We start from the raw sequence: 20,621 nt of genomic DNA on the forward strand, positions 1-20,621 counted from the left end.
TTCTGAGGTATTTATGACTTGTACATAACAGGCCTTTGCAAATAGCATTTCCAAGGAACATGTCACACGATGGCACATGTGTAGCTTAAAGTCTTGCACAAACTGAAACTGCTTCACTGGCTTCAATTTCATTCGGCCCTGCTTTTACGGTCTGTGTGTGTGTCGTACGAGGACGAGTGTTGACATGTGTTTGTTGACAGTGAAGGTTATGAGGGGCCACAGAGAAGAAACACCTTGCATGACAACCGCAGAGTTAAACGAGGCCCAGGGGCCCTCCATATTAAAGAGAGGATTTCCCTGCTCATAAATATTCTGTTTTTAAGATGGAAATTTCAGGTTGTGGTAATCAGGAAATAAATGCACACAAAGGAGGAACAGCTTGAGATTTCTCTGAAGGAGAATCTGTTCTCGGGTTGTAAATCTCGCTTTTATAAGGCATGTTCGAGGTCCAGGATCATTTTGCTTTCCAAATGGTCTCAACACTAAACGTAATTATTCCTTATATTTTCTGAGGCGTGATTTAAGCCAGACAGTATTGTAGTATTCATATTTCTTTGATAATAACTTATAAATCTTCCTACCATAAGGATTCACTCAGAGGTTGTTTGATAAAACTGGCAAAATACTTCAAAAAGAGGAAAATGTCCGTTATTCCTTCTTTTCTAAGATTGGTCAAGTTGGACACTGTGCCGTGGCTTTGCTTGAAATGCATTTTTATTAATATACAAGTTTTTCTTATTACAAATAAAGGATATCATAGGATATTATCTACTATTTTTTGGATTCAGAAATACATTAGCCTTTTCCCTTATATTGGACTATTACATAAAAATCAAAATGCATTGAAAATGTTTGCTTGTCATTGGCATAACATGGAAAGACGTGAAAAAAACAAAACTATCTTTAAAAAAATTAAAAATGTCAGAGGAAGTCCATGGCTGGTTTGTTGTTGACATAAAAAGAAGAAAAATATTATTCCAATTTTGGTGTGTAATTCTATCCAACACCACAAAAAAGTGGGACAAAGGGGTTCCACATAGTCCATATATGAGTCTCCAGACAAACAAGTTGTTTGATTGGACCTCGCCTTCCTTTTCAGTCACAAACACAAATGAAAAACTATGCAGATATGTGGTTACAGCATCCAATCTAGATGTCTTTTTGTATGAACAAGAGTTCAGTGATGCTCAGGAGAAAGGCTTGATGAAAATCCTGCCATCACTTGGTGTCCAACATTTGACATGTAGGTGGTAGCAGTATGCCACCATGGCTGCTCCAGAAAGGAAAGAAGACTTCATGATCCAGGCTATGTGAGTTGATGTTCATCTCAGAGACAGCATCCATCTGCAGGCGTACAGCAGAGGGGACAGTGTCTCCCCTCCTCCTGCCCAGGCTGTGCCTCTCCGTCTCTCAGTTGACTGTGGGCACCTGGTTCAAGCTGTATTCCTTGGCTTTGAGCCGGAGGTTGGCGATGCTGTTGGCCATGTTCATTCCCTGGGATGTACTGGGGTTGGAGCAGGTGGGTGGGTAGGTGGCCATAGTGCTGAGAGGCAAGTGGAGAGGGGAAGAGTGGGAAAGGTTACATCACCTGTGTGTAACAGCAAGCTAATGCTCAGCATGAGGCACAGCTGTGGAAATACATAACATAACAAACAAAAAATATAATTGATCATGTGAAAAGCTTTGACACACTCAGAAAACAAAAAATCCCAAAGGAACACAACCAGTGTTTTTGCACATTTTAAATCAGCTCATGTTAACTGTGCTTCATGTTGCATTACCATTTTTCAGGGCATGAAAATATTTAGGCTGAGTTTTGCTTTCAGCCTCTTATAATTATATTCATGAGAAACTTAGATATTCACTTGTTGAATTAGTGACCCTAGGTCTTTGCAGAATCCCAAACAGTCTTTCTTTTCTCCTTGCAAACTACATTGCAAACTACAGGGGTCTGATTATCATGAGATTGCAGTTTGGGGATAAAAAGCCTATAAAAACAAACAAACAATAACAAAAAAAATCCCACAAATGTATATTTAGCAGTAATCAATCAACGGAGTGTAGATTACAAACCTGCCATTTTTGAAATTTTCTATGTTTTGTGTTTGGAATCTTCCGCTACCATAATGCATAGCTCAGAGTTCTTATGTGACTCAGTTCATCATCTAAAACAAATGTCAGCTTGAAAAACATTCTTTGCACAAGGTACACTAGTTTCATCAGAGGATGGTTTGATTAGGGCAATGAAATGCATGCCCAGTGCTCCACAGTCTATGTTTATCAGACAGCCATTTTAGTCATTTATCTTCAACAGCTCAGTTACCACAATGTGGATTTTTATCCTAATGTGTTACTTATGTTCTGTTTGGGTGAGTTGATTTAGGTAATGTTTTTTGTTTTTTTTCCTTTGTCCTTTATAAGAGTTTTTTTCTGTCTTCTATATTTTAAAGTGATCTATCTGTGTTGTGTACTGCAAACATTTGCTTTGCTTTGTGTTCTTGACCTGTTTTTGTCTTTTTACCAATATATTATAAATAACTGTTGACAAATTAGTTTTTGGTTTTGATGCATAACAGTAGTTAATCTACAGAGGGGCAAACTGTACTTTATTTGATCAATCATCTTGTTTTCTTCTGCAGGTTTACTGTAATGATGTTATCAAGTTTCAAATTAATTACCAGGGGTCCAACACACATTTATAAACAAAATCTGAAAAATAATCTATATCTAAATGATGTCTGATATTTGTCTATCAAGCATCATTCTTGTTCCCATATTTGCATGAGCCTGTATTTCATATGCGTATTTTGGCTGCTTTCTCCTGTCTTCTGCTGTTTCAAAGAACTTTTGATGAACTACTTTGAGTTTAAAGTTTGTGTGCTGTAAACACCAATGACTGTTGTGTGATAAAGCCGTGTGCGGTGCACCAGACTACTATTACCAGCTAAACTTTATGTGCAAAAACAGTGGTATACTTCTTCAAAGATAGCAAGAAAAGAACTAGGTGTAGTAAAGTGAAAGCATACTTGTTCTCTGAGGGCAGCATTTTCTGTGGCACTCGCACTGGCCCCCCCTCCGGCATTGGATACCAGCTTAAGGATAATGTACAGTGATGTGTTAGCAGTACATAGCATTATTTCTGCTTCAGAAAAGATTTCCCCCACTGTTCTGCCTCTGGCCAAAAAGCTCTCAGTGAGTTTAAGCCTCGGCCATAGGGTCTGACATTTTATACAGAGTTTCATAATGAAGGATTACTGTAAATCATGACCAATGTAACCAGAGTCACAAAAAATGTTGCCCAGTAGAGCTGTCTCTCTGTTTAAAATTCATTATCTGGTGCAGTGTAGCAGAGAGGGGTCACAGGGGTCAACAGTGGATTTAATATGGTTTGTTTTCACATTGTCACCTCATCAGTAGGGTCACAGGATCTAGACCTGTCTGCTGACAGAGGGGAACGATGGAGGAGAGGGGAAGGAAAAGGGTGTTTGGATTCATCACGGTTAGTTTGGAGTAAGATATGAGAAAGGCAAGATGGTTACAAATACAGTGTAAGAAAGACAGAGAAGTAAAAATGTGGAGATTTTAAATACAGAAAAGTCAGGGAGCAACAAAAGGAAGAATGATGGAGGTAGAATTTCAATGTTTACCTAAAGTATTTACATATTTTATTTTTACAACAGACTGTTACTGCATGAAAAAGGAAATACTATATTCCCAATTATTGTGATTGTGAGTAAAACTTCATAGGTCACACAAAATAACAAATGGATCAAATCAATATCATTGTGTCAATTATCACCATGATTGTTGAATTTTAAAATGAAAAATATTTAGGAAATGTTGTTGTGGAACAGTATCCAAAATGTATAAAAATGCAGCATAATACTGTTATTTCTACAAAGAGCTGTGTGTGTATATATATATATATGTGTATATATATATATATATATATATATATATATATATATATATATATATATATATATATATATATATATATATATATATATATACATATATATATATATATATATATATATATATATATATATATATATATATATATATATATATATATATATATAATTTCACATTTGGTGCTCCAGCTGGATTGAGGCACAATAAACCACAGTGCAGTGTATGTGGACATTGTAATGATGAAACAGTTTGGCTTGGTTTTTATTGAATATTTAGACAACAATAGAGTCCTACATCAGTGAAGGATAAGATCTCTCAGGCTTTGGATACACACAATACTGACTACTGATGGTGCACATTTAATTTGTTGACAAGTCAAATAATAACATCATTTTATTGTCCTATGTCCACAAGGCAGTGCTGACCGTGTATAAAGAAAATCTAAATGAATGAAGTATCATATATGAGAGGTTTTAGTCAGTTTGAGTTCCGGTGGATCAGAGAAGATGAAGACTTTCAAGAGAAGTATGAGGAGTATGTTCAGGTCGAAGAGGAATAGGAAATGAAACAATAACAGACAAGCAGTGCGTGCGTATGTGTTTGTGTGTGTGTGTGAGAGAGATGCTAAGGTGGTGTTAACATGTGGTTATCATGGTATCATCTTGTGCTTTTTCAGCTGAGGAACCACAGTACTGCAAAAGTATCAGAGCAGTGAGTATTTTGGGAGACCTTCTACTCCACTATGCATATTTGACTGTGGTAGTTCATTCAGAGCTTCTGAATTAAACAAGTAAGTTTTTTAAAAATGACATCAATCAAGTTTTATCTCTTTGTCTCCCTTATTTGCTGCCTCATTATTTTTCCTTTGCCTTTCTGCTTTCCTTTCTTCTCAGTCCTGTGTTTCTTGACATGTCTTGTATTTTTTTCTTTCCTTTCTTTGTGCCATTTTATTTCTCATTTTTTCTTTGCTCATTGTTTCAGTTGTTTCTTGAGTCATTATGTTATTTTTTCAGTTTTTTGCTGTTTATTTTTTGTTCTGTATTGTTTACATGTTTAAAACTTAATCATGTTTATATGGACATACAAACACTGAAAACAGAAAGCTTGTTTCCAATATATTTTATATATATGTAAATAAAGGATTTCTGTTCTTCTCCCAATGCAGACCATCAGTGTAAACACACTTGACTTGTTGGTACAGAAAGAGTGCAGAGTGTGGATGTAAGGTGAATGTCACGTTATTACGTGATGTTAGCTAAGCTTATCAGAGGTGACACTACCTGTAGGGGGCAGCACTTCCCCAAGACAGGTAATCATTCGGGCGCGGTGCAGGCCGAGGAACAATTGGCTGCTCCACCGCTGTCACATCTCCTGAGTAAGATTTGAGGAGTGAGGCGTTTTTGCTGGCCAGCATAGCTCTCTCATTCCTGCGGAACTTAGCTCTTCTGTTCTGAAACCAAACCTGGAATGACAAAGAACAAAATGAGTGAACTGTTAGCTTGTTTGTTAATTTTTCAACCTCTTCAGTATTGTGGGAGGCACCACCTTTACTGTCCTGTGCTGTGTATTCAAACCCGGCTTAAAGCCCCTTAAAATTTCCAAAAGTATCAACATGTAGGGCTGAACTCTGGAGATAAACTTGTTTACAATTCTAAGGTCTGTATCTTACTATTCTAAGCGCTGTGAGATGACATACGTTGTGAATCTGCACTATATAAATGAAACTGAATTGATTTGAAATAGCGCATAACACATCTAAATACATTTGATGAAATGACGCTGCCATAAAAAAACATGGATCCTAGTTTGACTAATTCACTTAATTTACAGGTAGAATTTATTATTGGAATGTATGAATCTATTTGGAAAGTTATAAAAACTGTATAGAGTAAAACAACTAACACTGACAGGTGAAAGAAAAGCTCTGAATGTTTGCTCCAACACAGTGACATAATTTGAAGTAAGTCCTGGATTTTGTTGTGTTATCTGTTTTTTTTCTCCTTGCATCCATTTTCTACATACGACTGAATCCTCTGTAGGGTCATGGGGGGCTGGAGTCTATTCCTGGGTGACTTAGGGTGAAGGCAGGGGACACCCTGGACATGCCACTAGTCTGTCCATGGCCACCCAAACACATCTCAGTCTTCAAGTCATTAGCAGATGAAACTATCAGGTGATATCACACAGCAAAAGTAACAATAAGTGACCATAGCCAGTCTTCCACACACAGGTCACCAGACACCAGCAGTTACTGTCTATTAAGTAAGAGACAATATAAAAAATGCTGCACCAGCAGCCCGTCAATGATACATTAACTTCTTAAAGTATGACACATGATAGAACATATGGTAATAATGTCTGTACGAAAATTAGTAATGTAGCCTGGTTTTGTTGGCTGGGATTCCAAAACCTTTTGTGATTTCGTCCGTTTCTGACATTTAACTGTTTCTACTTGATGTAAAGGCTCAAACAGAGCATAACTTGGCAGCCAAATGTTATACAATATGCCGCAATTTCTGGGTTTATTTTGACTTGGACATGAGGCTTTTGTCCTATGTTGTAACCAGGTTTCTTTATACAGTTTAAAGTCAAATGTAGGAGTAGGATCCATAAAATTCGATGTAAACAACTGTCTCAAAACTTCTATCTCGTGCCATAAAATTGCCATGCCTGCATCCTCACACAAATGTATACACCTGCATTCCCTTCATCTACAATTAACCTCATCCAGTACCAAGGACTAACCCCCCCCCACCCCCCCACCCCCCCCACACACACACACACACACACACACACACACACACACACACACACACACACACACACACACCTCCACCTTCCTTAACAGATGATGATGACTGGAGGGGTGCTAATGTTGTTCCTTGCTGTGAAATCAAATCCATTATTAGAAGCTGTGTGCCTTCACAGGGGCTCGCTGTTCGCTGACGCACAGCCTCAGGAATGAGCCCAAACTCTTTTTTATCAAAGGATTTCTGCATCGCTCTTTGCTACACATTAATGACAGATGTGCTGCTTCTCTTGCTCCAACATCACTATTTCCTTTTAACTCTCAGTCTACCCACAGAGCAAATACTTACTTGTTTTTGAAAGAGAATACATTTAAAAATATTATGCATACATTAACATTTTCAAGAAATATGCTGGAAATGTTTAACTATTTCTTCTACCATAAGTTCTATATGATTATTAGGTGCAAGTGAGGCCTGTGTGCATCAAAGCTGAACGTTTCTTGAGTTGTTTTGATGACAGTTAGGTTTATCCAGTATCTCCCTCACATTTTGCTCTACGCACTTACAATTTCACAGTTGCAGCAATAGTACCGTGTAAAAGCTCCTTAAATGGTCTCCTCTATATTAGGCAGTTACAATCCAGATGACACAAATTCTGTTGCATACATGCTGGTTCAGGAGTCACCTTCAGTTATTATGTTGTACTCATAGCCACACAAACAGCAGCAACCACTATTTTTGCCATGACTTTTGAGTCTCTAGCTACATACAGGCTGCCTCAACGGTCTAAGCAGGGTGAATTTAGAAGAGACTGTTCTTGCCTAAACAGTGCTGGCTGCAAGCTTTGTTTACAATACTTTACAGGTTTACACTTAAATTCAATCTTTATCAGTGAACACATTATTATCATTCCTCCCTTAAAGATGGGCCATTGTTGATAACCTACTGGAACCTATAGTATCTATTTTCAAATATCTGATTGAGGTTTTAGGGTTGTGGTTTATGAAGCTATCTGTTGGTTTGGCTCAGGATAGTGTGTCATTTATTTTTATATTTTCATGAAGACAAATATTCCTTTAGACAGTGCCTGTGTGGATTGAATTTTATTTTAAGTCAAAGGAGGAAACACCCGTTTTGTTTTGTTTTTTTAATTCCGTCTATTTGTGAACTACAGTGACAGAGGAATATCACACTCACAAGAATTATGGTTCACTAGGTGTATTTCTAATTACCTAGACAAGTGCTTTGCAGCTTAAAAGACAATTATAGTGAGGTACTCACCCACTTATGCATGTTTTTGTTTGTTCTATTGTTATGTGCTATATATTAGTGGAGTTTTTTTTTTCTGTGTGAAGACAGGCAATACATGGAGGGATTAGAGAAATGGACAAAAAAGGAATCAAGTGGCCCAGTGCTTTCACTGATATTAGTTTGCATACTAAAATGTCCCATTGTTAGGATATCCATTGACCCATAGGTTAAGGCATATATCATATCATATCATATCATATCATATCATATCATATCATATCATATCATATCATATCATATATATATATATATATATATATATATATATATATATATATATATATATATATATATATATATATATGTAAAACATTCATGTCAAAAGGACTGTTTTTTAATAGAATTTTATTTAATATTAATATTTTTACTGTAGTATTTGTATGCCGTTTTTATTACTGTATTTATTTGTTTATTTATTTTGTTTTTATGCTGAAAGATATAAATGCTTTGTCACTATATCCACAGTGCGCTTAAAATCAATTTGTTGTGAAGTTAGTGCAGTAATAATTTAAAAATTAACACAGCCTCTAATTCTTTTGTTCGATTTAGTTGGACTTAATCACCTTCGTATTTATACTGTTTGGGATGCACTCTGAGTTCGGATACTTGTGTAAACATAACTGTATAGTGAAAGACTGAAAGAAGCCCTGTGTGTGTGTGTGTGTGTGTGTGTGTGTGTGTGTGTGTGTGTGTGTGTGTGTGTGTGTGTGTGTGTGTGTGTGTGTGTGTGTGTGTGTGTGTGTGTGTGTGTGTGTAGGTGTGTAGGTGTGTGTGTGTGTGTGTATGTGAAACCATGACTTCATTGTGTCCCATATCGCTTACTTCTAAAACCAAACCTTCACCTGTAATTACAGCTGTCAATCTGACAGAGACTCATTACAGAAAAAAATATTCATTGCTTGAAAAAAAAAAAGTTAATCCATTATGTGTTTCGATTGGCAGATCAGGTCTTGGTGTGTGACATCACTCATTTACCAATTACATGCCGTTCTGCTGCTGACCTCGTGTTGCAGAAACTTGCAGTTTGTCACTTATCTGTAAACATCTGAGGAAATTAGACATCATTACATCCACTTTTCTCATCACATCCAGTCCACTGGGGAGTTCTTGCAAACTGTTCACAGACCCTAAAATATCAGTCATTATTGACAAGATCATGCAACCATGATAGGAAACATCTGTAAAGTGCTGAGAAATTATCAGTCTATTCCAGTTGCTTAATATTAAATCAAAATATGTTAACGACTTTCAATCACCAATTACAATTTTTAATACATCTAAGATTATTTGAAGCTGTAGGGCTGGGCGCCCCGCTGTTTGTATGACTGCATTGGCTTTGGATTCTTTAAAAAAAAAAAAAAAAAAACTCTGTCCTCGCTGTTGATTTTTAAAATAATCATTTCAACTTTAAGATATGAGATGTGAGTATACTACAGTGTTGCCAGAACTTCAAGAATAGTTTTTTCTGCAACAAATAATATAGCAAATTTCTGTATCGTGTGTGTTTACAGCAATCTTTTTTTGTGTGTCTCTATATGGTAAAAATATGACTGTGCCAGCCTTGCAATCTAGGGACATTTTTTGGTTAATCTCCTGTAATTTATGGCTAAATATGTCTGATAAATTACTGCTACTGAAAAACCTTCATAGATCAAGTAATCACAAAAAAAGTGCTATTTTAAGGGAGGAAACTGTGACAAAAAAGCTCTCTGAATGTGGTGTTTGAATCATTAGAGAGACTGAGAATGTAAGTGCAGATTTGCTACTTGAGGGGAACAAGGGAACATGACATTGAAAGAATAAGGGATGTTTTTTTTCTGTCATGTATATAGCGTCCCTGTTTCCTACCTGGACTCTGGCTTCAGTGAGATTGACCCGGCGAGCCAGGTCCTCTCTGACGAAGGCATCAGGGTAATGTGTCCTCTCAAACACTCTCTCCAGAGCCTGAAGCTGGCTGCTGTTGAATGTGGTCCTGTTCCTGCGCTGCTTCCTCTTTTTCTTTTCCTCTGTGTTCATCTGTTCATCTGCCGGCAGACAAAAGTGAAAGAACCCTTATTAGACAGAGTGTAAGTTTTCACATACTAAACACTTCTTTCTTTTAAGAGGACAAAGGAAATATCAAGTTTAAAGAACGTCAGAACACATCAAATCTTAATATTATAGACCTCTCTACATTTGAAAATGACTGCTTCTACTGATACTGCTGCAGCTTAATAGAAAGTGTCAATCAGAAATTAAAAAAATAAAAAGATGCAACAATGATCCAAGTAACATTTTAAGTCTAATGTCTAATCACAGGTCTGAAGGCCTGGCATAAAAGTAATAAATAATATTGATTGTTTAGACTGCATTACAAAAATACTGATGGGTTTATATGCACCTGAAAGGTGCAGTATGACATTATATTCATTTGGCAGATGCTTTCATCCAAAGCAACATTTTGTTCCCATGCATGCAGACAGACTGGGAGCAGCTTAAGATTCTTGCTCAACAATTTAACCATAAAATTTATAGCCAACCTGCTCTCCCTCTTAGGCTACAACTGCACTGAGTAAAATTTAGATTTGAATTTGTGTCAAAATGCACACAGTGACGGATGTTCCATAAAACCGTCATGCTTTATACTACAGCATTACGGTTTTCCATCTCATACGCCGACACACCAAATTCAAAGTGACACAAAAATTTGTCAATCAATGAATCCTTAATTTAAAAAAAAATCAATCTATCCATTTGTGTTGTTAATGTCAGGCTAAACAGTACAACAGTGAAACTAATTTTCCAAGGTTTTCTTCTTTGTGCACATAACGCAAAAATTCAAAATGAATTGATGTAATGATCACCAGACACCTAATCTGACTTGTTAGTTTCTTTTCCTCCGTTTAGTAATATGCTTTAACTATCAGAAGTATTTAAAGTATAGTAACATAGTTGCCAATTATTTTATTTTTTGTAATGCAACAAAAAAATGAATGAAGTTCAGCCTGATCACAAAACTGATGTTTGTGCTCTAATTTACTGAGCAGTCCCACATTTAGTAGAGCAGCTCTGTTTCTGCCCTTGGTTCCTGCCTTTCTTCCTCTATCCTCTCTCTTTCTTCTTTAGAGCCATGTTCACCTGTTTCTTAGGATTTTACAAGTCATTTTTTTACTGAGCTGGCTAAGAAATATGATATGCCTTGTAGGTTGTAATGTTAAAATAGAACTGACACTAGACCATTAGAATATATATATATATATATATATATATATATATATATATATATATATATATATATATATATATATACACACACATATATGTATACATATTCACACACACATTCACGGTCACCGTTTACAACAGTTTTTAAAAACACTTAAGATAAATTTAGCACGAACTTCTCTAAAGTCAGAGTAAAACCTTGGAAGTGGTTAAAGCTGTAGCAGGACTCAGTGAAACATGGAGTTAATTCATTGAGCTGCTCCACAGCACAGAGGTCCTCTCTGACCTTCCTGTCTCTTCATCACCTGCACACTGCTTCTAGACATCAGTTCAAGCCTTTTCTTTGTGTGCACCTTCTCAGGATGCCACTTGTAGCTTTTCTCTTTTGGTCCATTTTCATTTCACCTACAGTTAATCAGTGGCGGATACCTGTGGGTATGATGACAGCTGCTACCTGCCATCACTGATGTGACCAGCCCTGTCAGTAGAAACCTTCTATCAGTAGAAGCCTTCTATCTGTAGAAACCTTCTATCAGTAGAAACCTTCTGTCAGTAGATGCCTTCTATCAGTAGAAACCTTCTATCAGTAGATGCCTTCTATCAGTAGATACCTTCTATCGGTAGATGCCTTCTATCAGTAGAAACCTTCTATCAGTAGGAATGTAGGTTGGTAACGACGGGATTAGGATGAAAAGACGAGACAAGACACGAACTTCACAATGAAGTCTGTCCCCGATTCATGCAGAACCTCAGTTGTCTTTATCCCTGCATTCTGTCAACTGCTGATTAAAGACTGAAGAAGCAGTGAAGGTAGAGCTGTAGCTGCAGGAGATAGATCCTTCACACCAGGATCAAGGTGTTCACACATCTACTGTCCTAAAGAGGTTCCAGCATTCACAGTAACCTGTCTCCCAAAATCATATTCCTGTTCAACTAAACTGCATTCTCGGTTAGGTTTTCAGAGGAACGTATTTTCTGCCTGATTCTGAGAGTTTGTTTTTGATCAACCCGGTGCCCGGTAGCCGGACCGGACACCGACGCAACCGTCGGCTCCTTCTCAGCCGCGCAGTCCGGCCTCAGCAGCAGCAGAGCGGAGAGATGTGGTCCTGTAGTGAAGGAGTTTTCTGTCTGAACCCAAACACACATTCCCATTCACAAACATTACCAACCTTCATCAAGCTTGTAGTTATCGTTGTGAAAATGTCAACCGAAGCCTGACATTTTCCGAAAGTGGTTTTAGTGCCTATTTTGGTGTCTGTCATAACCCAGCAGCGGCTGAAAACGAAACTTCAATCGAAAAGTACTGCTTCTAAACGGGACGCAGAGCCACCCGGGCCTCTGTCCGTCCGGTCACCGACCAGAGGCTCGTTTCATACAAAACGTGAATGTAGTTTCTTTTAAGCTGACGGGGAGTATTTCTGGAGACAGCGTAGTTCATGTCGTCTCTCTCCACACACACTGATGTTCACTCCATCAGTGCCACCAACACAACATATTTACCCTACGTGAAAACTTGAATTTGAATTTCAGTCAGCTGGTCTCTGAAGATCCTTCAAATAAGCCCCGAAATAGCCAGAAATAATTCCTTAACCCTTTTCTTAACCGAACAAACATCTAAAAAAAAAAAAAAGCAGAAAAAAAATGGAAGTTCTTTGCCAAAGTGTATGTATTTATTGTGCAGTACCTTCAGCGCTGTGCTCAGCTCAGTATTCCTGCAGGGTGCAATTAGTGGAGTTGCCTTGTGGCTCAACAAGACCACAAAATCACACTTTGACAAAAAGGTTCCCGCCTAATTATCTGCACCACACCGTGTAGCTGCTCTGACATGCACATCCATGTGTTCTTACACTCAGTTCAGAATGCAATAGATTAGGATTAGTTCTCAGCTTCAGTTTCTCTGATTATCTTTGACCAAATATATCATTTGTTGCTTTAAAGTCTTTCATCTCCTTCTGTGTTTTTCAGAAACTGTTGTTGGTAGCTGATGACAGTCAGTTTTAGACATTTTAGACACACATAAGTATATCAACACCGTTGCTCATTAAATGCAGCACAAGTACTGACACTTGTGTAAACAGTCAAAAATTATTTATCTGTTTATTCAAGTGTTTTTTAAATTTGTTTTTTCCATTTTGCGTCATAATTGCATTTGCATTTAATTAAGCTGGCAATGGATCAATATAAATACTTATTAGAGTCCTGATCAAGTATCACTGTGGGGTGTTGCTGATTCAGGTTAGTGTGTGTGTGTGTGTGTGTGTGTGTGTGTGTGTGTGTGTGTGTGTGTGTGTGTGTGTGTGTGTGTGTGTGTGTGTGTGTGTGTGTGAGAGAGAGTGTGTGTGTGAGCGCGCGCGCGTGTGTGTGTGAATGTCTTGCCGATATGTTAAGTGTGAACATCTCAACGTGGAAATTAAAAAGTGATCAGAATGAGTGAAAAATTGGAATATTAAGAACCATAAAAACAATCAAAGAGTTGACTTATGTGGTCAAAAACTATTTCAGTCGCTGATTTAAATTTCCACTTGAGTATATTTTTGAGTATATATATATATTTTTATTTAACTGCAGTGAGAATTTATAGGTTTCATAATCCAGTAGGTCACATTTAACCACTCTATTTGTAGAGTTGTACTTTTAAAAGGGTTTTAGAGTATGTTTTGCCTTTAGTAGAATTCAAGGCTTGACATGAAATGAATGGTGTAAAAGTTTTTCTGGGCTGCTTTTACTATAAATATACTTTCTCCACACACAAACACGTTCGATCATTGAATACTCCATTTTGTTTGTTTGTTTGAATTTTGTCTGTTGTCAGACACTGCCATGTGTATATCACATATATTCACAAGAAACTCAGAATAGAAATAATATTTAAAGCTTTATATTTCATTTTTCTAAATATGGAGGAAGAAGGCTTGCATTTGAAATGATTCTCGCAGGTAAGACCAGGCTGATGTATATCTGAAGAAAAGTGTTCATTTTGGTTTCTTTCAGCCCATTCATTTGGATTCCAGTTTGTGTCAGGGGTCCACCGACATACTGTGTTTCAAAAAGCTGCCTCACAATCTCTTTGGCCTTTGACCCATACTTACAATAAAGCCACCAGCAACCATCTGAGCTGTGAGCTCAACTGAAAAATGTTTCCCCCTCTTCTGTTGTAGATATGAAAAAGTAGAAACATTTCACAACAAAATGCAGCATTTCTCCATTCATTTCTCTTTATTTGTATTCAGATTAATTTTTTTCCACTTATTTTACATCTTTTTGAAAATCAATAAAAAAGTCTGGCCTAAAAGAAAACTTTCTGTTTTCCCCTCATACTTCTTTTAATCATCATTTGACCTCTCAGGTTTATTTTAGAAGTCCTTAGAGGGGGTCCTGGGTTCACAACCAACTCTAAAAATGCACAATCATTTCTATAATATGATGATTCAATATGTTTTTGTTTGTTTATTGTGTGTTTTAATGCTCAATCTAAGCTGATTGATATAAATTACAGAAGTTTATTCTTCTTTCTGCTCCCTTTCTTTCAGAAGTTTGGAAACTTTAATTTTTGTATTGAATTGAATTATTTTGTTTGTTTGTTTTTTCTTTTGTCGGTGAATGAAATAAAAACTAACTATAACCATCACTTGTTTCACAAGTAAAATGCTAATCTGCAAAGCAAAGGACTAACTGTGTTGCTTCCTTTGAGTTTGATTCAGATCAGTGGCTCAAGGTAGGCACATGGTGGATTCACAAGGAAAAAACAGAGCAAATAGCAGTAAAGTGTGGCTGTAAACGGTCAGCAGCCGTTTAACGGGTCATCAGTCCACAGACTTGTCTACTCTGGTGACAACCTGAGAGAAGCTAGGTCTGGTTGGAGAAGAGACTTCTGGGTAGGCCGCTGTCACTGACAATACATTCATTATGGGTCTGTATGTCAACAGCTGACAAAAAGGCTCTGCAGAGGGTGATAAGAGCTGCACAGCAATAACAAACTCACTCTCCCTGCTTTTCTTGCCTCCAGAAGGCAACAAACATCATCAGGGACTGGTCCCATCCTGTTCACCAGGCTGCTCAGACAGACGCTAAATAAAAACTACAACCTCTTGTTCACTGAATAGTTTTCACTCAAGAAAACTATCATCTGAACAGTCTCTCTGTAAAATACTCACGAATACACTTGCCTTTTTTAAAGTGGAATTTCACTCAGGGAATCTCCCGAAAATTATTTTATGTGTACAAAATGTGTGTGTGTGTGTGTGTGTACACACACACACACACACACACACACACACACACACACACACACATATATATATATATATATATATATATATATATATATATATATAGTGTATATATTGAGGTCAGTTTTACTAGTGTTTAAATTTAGTTGTTCTGTGCTATGACAACAAATCTGAATGTGAAGGTGTTCAGCTGGAGGCTGAGGCGTAAACTGGCCAACAAAGGGGGTTGGATAGTTAGTTAGGTTAATTAAATCACCAGAGAAAGTAAAAATAGCTCACTAAATGAATTGTACAGGCTGTTTTAACATTTCAGTTAATTTTATTTTCGCTATTTTCACGAAACATTTATGGAAGGTGTGTGAAGAAAAACCTGCGCACAAAATATCCAAATGTATTTTAGTAAAGCTATATTTAGAATAATTTTAAAATACCTTGGAAAAGAACAAATGCAAGGTCCTGTAATAACACAAGACCGACTTAAAATCAGCTTCATGTCTTTTCTGGATAATGACCCCATATATGTTCATTCTGAGTTTTATTTAAAGTGGACTCAAACATCTAAATAAAATTCAAATAAACTGATCATTTTCCACAAAACACTGTTCTATTAATATCTATCCAGCCTGTCTCTTCAGGCTGATGTTGAAATGAAACCATGGTGGTGATCCTCCTGCAGTGACTGAGCGCATTTGCAGGAATTAACCCACTCAGTTCCATGCCATCAGCAATTTCTTATAATAAAAGAGTAGGAAAACATATCAATTTTGTTGTTTTAGAATGAAATGCTATTTTATGTATTATGGAGTCAATAAAAAATAGAGATGTGTGTAACATGGTGGAGATTTGTAAAATACACTACCGTTCAGAAGTTTGGGCTCACTTGAAGATGTTTATCTTTATTTTTGAAAGAAACACATTTTTTTTTCAATGATGGTAACATTAAATGAATGATAAATCCAGTATAGACATTACAAATCTGGTAAATGACTATTCTAGCTGGAAACGGCTGATTTTTAATGGACTATCTACATAGGTGTACAGAGGAACATTTCCAGCAAACCATCACTCCTGTATTCTAATGCTACATTGTGTTAGCTAGTGTTGAAAGGCTAATTGATGATTAGAAAACCCTTGTGCAATTATTAGTTTTCATGGAAATCATGAATTTGTCTGGGTGACCCCAAACTTATTTTGTGAAAATGACCCAAAATATGTAGAGCAGCTGTGGCTTTCACGTCTCTGTCAGTAAATTGAAAGAAAAAAAAATCGTATAATGACATCCTAAACATGTCGCTGTGAATCTGGTGTAAATCTGAGCCAGAATACTGGATAGAATACAAGAGACACGTTTCTACTGATCAGAGCAGACTGCGTTTTCTGAACATGACCGATTCATTTCCTCTGCCATGTGTTAGTCACATTTGCACAAAATCAGATCCGATCAGATGCCGTTATCTGACTCTTTCATTGTCGGAACGAGGATACGCGCGGTAATTATGACAAACGATTGGGCTCCGATGTTGCTGAAGTGTTTTGACAAGCCGAAAATAAGCGTGAATTAACCCGGCCACTTCCTCACGTATATTTCTCACAGTCGCCACTTCGATTTTTAGCCTTAACAATAACAATAACAGTAATTAAACTGTGTAACCTTTCAGGTGAGCTCGGTGAACGGCCCTCTGTAGATCACCGTTTATTTACTCTCGCAATGGAGCGCCGGAGAGCGACCGGTTTCTTCGCTGTCACGAGGATTTATCCAACTTGTAGTCGACCTCCATGCACGCAACGGCACAGTTAAGTACAGGACAATGATAAATAAAAAGTAGGATTATCGGGCTGCGATGAGCAAAGGGACTGCTTCCTATCTGCACTCAGGAATTAATGAGTAATAGTTCAAAAAGATTATTTTTACTACAGGAAAAAAAAACTCCATACAATCACAAACTTGGAGCAGTTATCATGACACTCACTGTTAGTATGTTTTTTAAAAGATAAATTTTTAAGTAATTGTTTTCGCCAGACTAAAAAGATCAAAACGTGGACGATAAATAATGTGACATTCTTTCGGTCTGCAGTTATGAGAAGGAGATTTATGAGCCCTGAGTTCGAGCCGTGAGATTCCTCCGCTGACCATGTCCACCAACATCACCATACCTCAGCAGCTTCAAAGTGTTAATGGTAAATTAATGGGGGTTTGGAGCGGGAGGCCGTCAGGGATGATGCACTGCCAAAACTCACTAAAGGATTCCTTCCATACATGCTCTGCTCCATCCACACTCCGCAACACTAAAAACAAGTCAGTTTAGCTTTCAGCTTGTCACGGTCATTAAAACTATATTTGTGTGAAATGTGATGTTCCCTGTGCCTGATTACGTGTGGTTTATCCACAGAGGTTCTACAAAAACATCAGTTTTTTTAAATGGAAAAAAAAACTTTAAAGGTTGTTTCTGATCTCCCGTGCTTAGTCCCATTCTGTGTTCAGCCTCTCTCCGATCTGCCTTTCACTTACTCTCCTGCTGGGTCGTGTCGCTCCCGCTGGTAAGCCCCGGAGACTCCAGCATATTCCTTCCCGCCTCCGCGACGCTCTCGTCTGCGTGGGTGCCAACCATTTCCCCTGCCTCTTCTAGATCCAACAGGTGGCTTACCGAGAAGTTTTTTTTGGCTTGCAGGTTGTCCAGGTTAGACGTGATGGGACTCTCCAGGCGGTTTGATATCGTAGCTTGCCTGTCCATTACATGTGCATAGCTAGAAGTCATGACGCAACTGGGGTACTGCGGAAAAAACGGAGGAGTAATTTTAAAAAAAGCAAAGAATCACAAGCGAGCCAAGTAGATCCGTGCGTGCAGAACGCACAAGCTGCGTCTCCAGAAAATAGCCAGATAGAAAGTCGGGTTTTCCGAGCGAGAGACAGATTTGTTCACATCTAGATCAGCCTCAGACGGCTCAAACAAACTTCAACAAAGTTTTCTTTTCGCCTGCGTTTCTCCAATCGAACCCGTTACAGCCAATCCATCCAGTGGTGCGCGTCAAACAGGAGAAACATCGGCCTCTGCTTTGTCCTGTGGCCAAAGAGCGAGTTTCAAATGAGTATTTCTAAGAAGTCATATAAGAAGAAGAAGAAGCTCTGTTCTCAGTCGGACTGAGACACATCTGAGCATGAAAGCTGCTGCTGCTGTTGCTGCTGCTGATGACGACCAGATGCGCAAATCTCCGAGTGTGCACACAGCTTGCTCTGGCGCAGGGAGGCAGAACGTTACCGCCGCGCCTCCAGGCTACATACTCTCTCTCTCTCTCTCTCTCTCTCTCTCTCTCTCTCTCTCTCTCTCTTACACACTCTCTCTCTCTCTTAAATGAAACTTTGCGGCCCCTGCGAGGGTACACACACACTCTAACACACCCTTAATAGGAGCCGTATAATTACATGCCTTTATGCTGTGTCTGACGCTTCACAGGCCCCCACCACGAGCTGCCACCCCTCTAAACCCTCTCTCACCTCCTTCCTCTTCCTCTCCCTTCAGCAGAAACATCAGCAGCACCATCAACAACCCTGGCTTGGTCCGCTGTTGTGCTCCTGGCTGGCAAACATCAGAACGACTAACGCGAGTGGGAGTGTGTGCGAGGGGAGCATCAGTCAGCAGTTTGTAGGGAGACACACTGTTGTTATCACTGTTTGTGTGTTGATAAACCCACTCTAAATGTCTTGCGGTCTGCCACCAACTAAATCAAGCATAACCAGCAGCAGGGTATCCACAGAGCTGTCTGCCTGGGTACAGGCTGCTGTCAGAGACTCTAAAAAACACAATCAGAGCAGAAAATGATACTGAATTCATTCTTTTAAATATAAACTTAAAATGAAGCTAAAGTGGTGTCTCACATTTTAAACTATTCAGGGCGAAGCAGTTTTTTGGGATTTTGACTCCTGCTCTGGACTAATTTGGATAAACTGAAACACTGCTGGTAAATCTAGGAGTGAGTTTAGGCTCCTGTTTGGTATTTGACTATAACATCTATTCAGGTGCTTACCACCCAATTACCTTGTTTTAAATTTAACATACTTACCAAAAGACCCTTTAGAATATAGGCATCAGAACTTCCACATTCACTTTATCAGCCAACCAGTCATCAACAGTCATTTGCTGATTCTATGGTCTTATAATGTCTCAGTAGTTTAACAGAATCACACAGCTGCTACTAGACATGTCTGTGATTCTCCTATATTTTAATCAGAGCAGGAGGAGCATCAGTGATGTACACTCCATCAACTGAATTCTGAACTGATGGCCTAAAACACACCCAACTTTGTTGGCAGGTAGTGGAAGGAAAACTGAAAGAGTATGAGCATTATTCTTTTTCAATTCAGTTCAATTCAATTTTATTTATATAGCGCCAATTACAGTCAAATTGTCTCAAGACGCTTTACGGAACCCATATCCCTGACCCCCAGAGCAAGCCAAAAGGTGACAGTGGCAAGGAAAACACCATTTTAACAGGGAAAAAAACCTCGAGCAGAACCCGGCTCTTTATGTGGGGGGACCCATCTGCCTGCTGGCCGGGCGGGTTGAGAGGGACAGAAGAGGTAGAGAGGTAGAGATAGAGGGATGGAGGTAGAGGGTTAGAGGTAGAGGGGTAGAGGTAGAGGGGTAGAGGTAGAGAGGTGGAGGGGGGCACATCATAAAACACACAATTTGATACATGCATGATAAGACAGATGATACATGCAAAGTACAACTGACATGGAAACTAATTATAGTTTACTGCAATGGTGTACGGCTCTGGCATTAAATATACTACATATATAGCTGGTGGTAAATTCAAAAATATGTAGATGAGCAAATCAAGTATAGTAAGGGCAATGCAGAGTAGATTGGTGGAAATGGGCAGCTGGAAGCAGTGGGCTGGAGGAAGGTCAGCAGCAGCATCCCACAGATGGAGATTAGGCCAGTTGGTGGGAGAACAACCACACATCTGAAGCATCCCCTCTGGGACCAGGGACACTCAGAGAAAGGACACAGAAAGAAACAGAGTGAGTGTAATGCAATAATGTATAGTAAATACATAGGTAGTTAGAGAAGTGCTCAGTGCATCAAGAGAGGTTCCCCAGCAGCCTAGGCCTATAGCAGCATAACTGGGGGCAAACTAAAGGACGTCAAGAGGGGAAGTCAGTTGTGCAAATGAAAACACCAGCTCACCCCGTCAGGGTCCCCCAGTC

At 38.5% G+C, this 20,621-nt stretch overlaps 1 protein-coding gene across 3 annotated transcripts; it reads right to left on the bottom strand.

The window, feature by feature from the left end:
• Positions 1–696: 696 nt before the first annotated feature.
• Positions 697–18,661, bottom strand: prrx1b (paired related homeobox 1b). 3 transcript variants are annotated; one of them, XM_035958549.2, is made up of 5 exons: positions 17,922–18,661; positions 9,828–10,003; positions 5,199–5,380; positions 3,027–3,092; positions 697–1,543 (listed from the first exon to the last, which is right to left on the bottom strand). In XM_035958549.2, the coding sequence occupies exons 1-5, from the start codon at positions 18,166–18,168 to the stop codon at positions 1,411–1,413; spliced, it is 804 nt and encodes a 267-aa protein (XP_035814442.1). In that variant the 5' UTR covers positions 18,169–18,661; the 3' UTR covers positions 697–1,410. The 3 variants fall into 3 exon arrangements, with proteins under 3 accessions (XP_035814442.1, XP_023148813.1, XP_023148814.1); XM_023293046.3 differs by having other exon boundaries at positions 1,488–1,545; positions 3,033–3,092; XM_023293045.3 differs by lacking the exon at positions 3,027–3,092 and having other exon boundaries at positions 17,922–18,656.
• Positions 18,662–20,621: the final 1,960 nt, after the last annotated feature.

This window comes from Amphiprion ocellaris, chromosome 2, assembly GCF_022539595.1.
Source record: "Amphiprion ocellaris isolate individual 3 ecotype Okinawa chromosome 2, ASM2253959v1, whole genome shotgun sequence".
Lineage (NCBI taxonomy): Eukaryota > Metazoa > Chordata > Actinopteri > Pomacentridae > Amphiprion > Amphiprion ocellaris.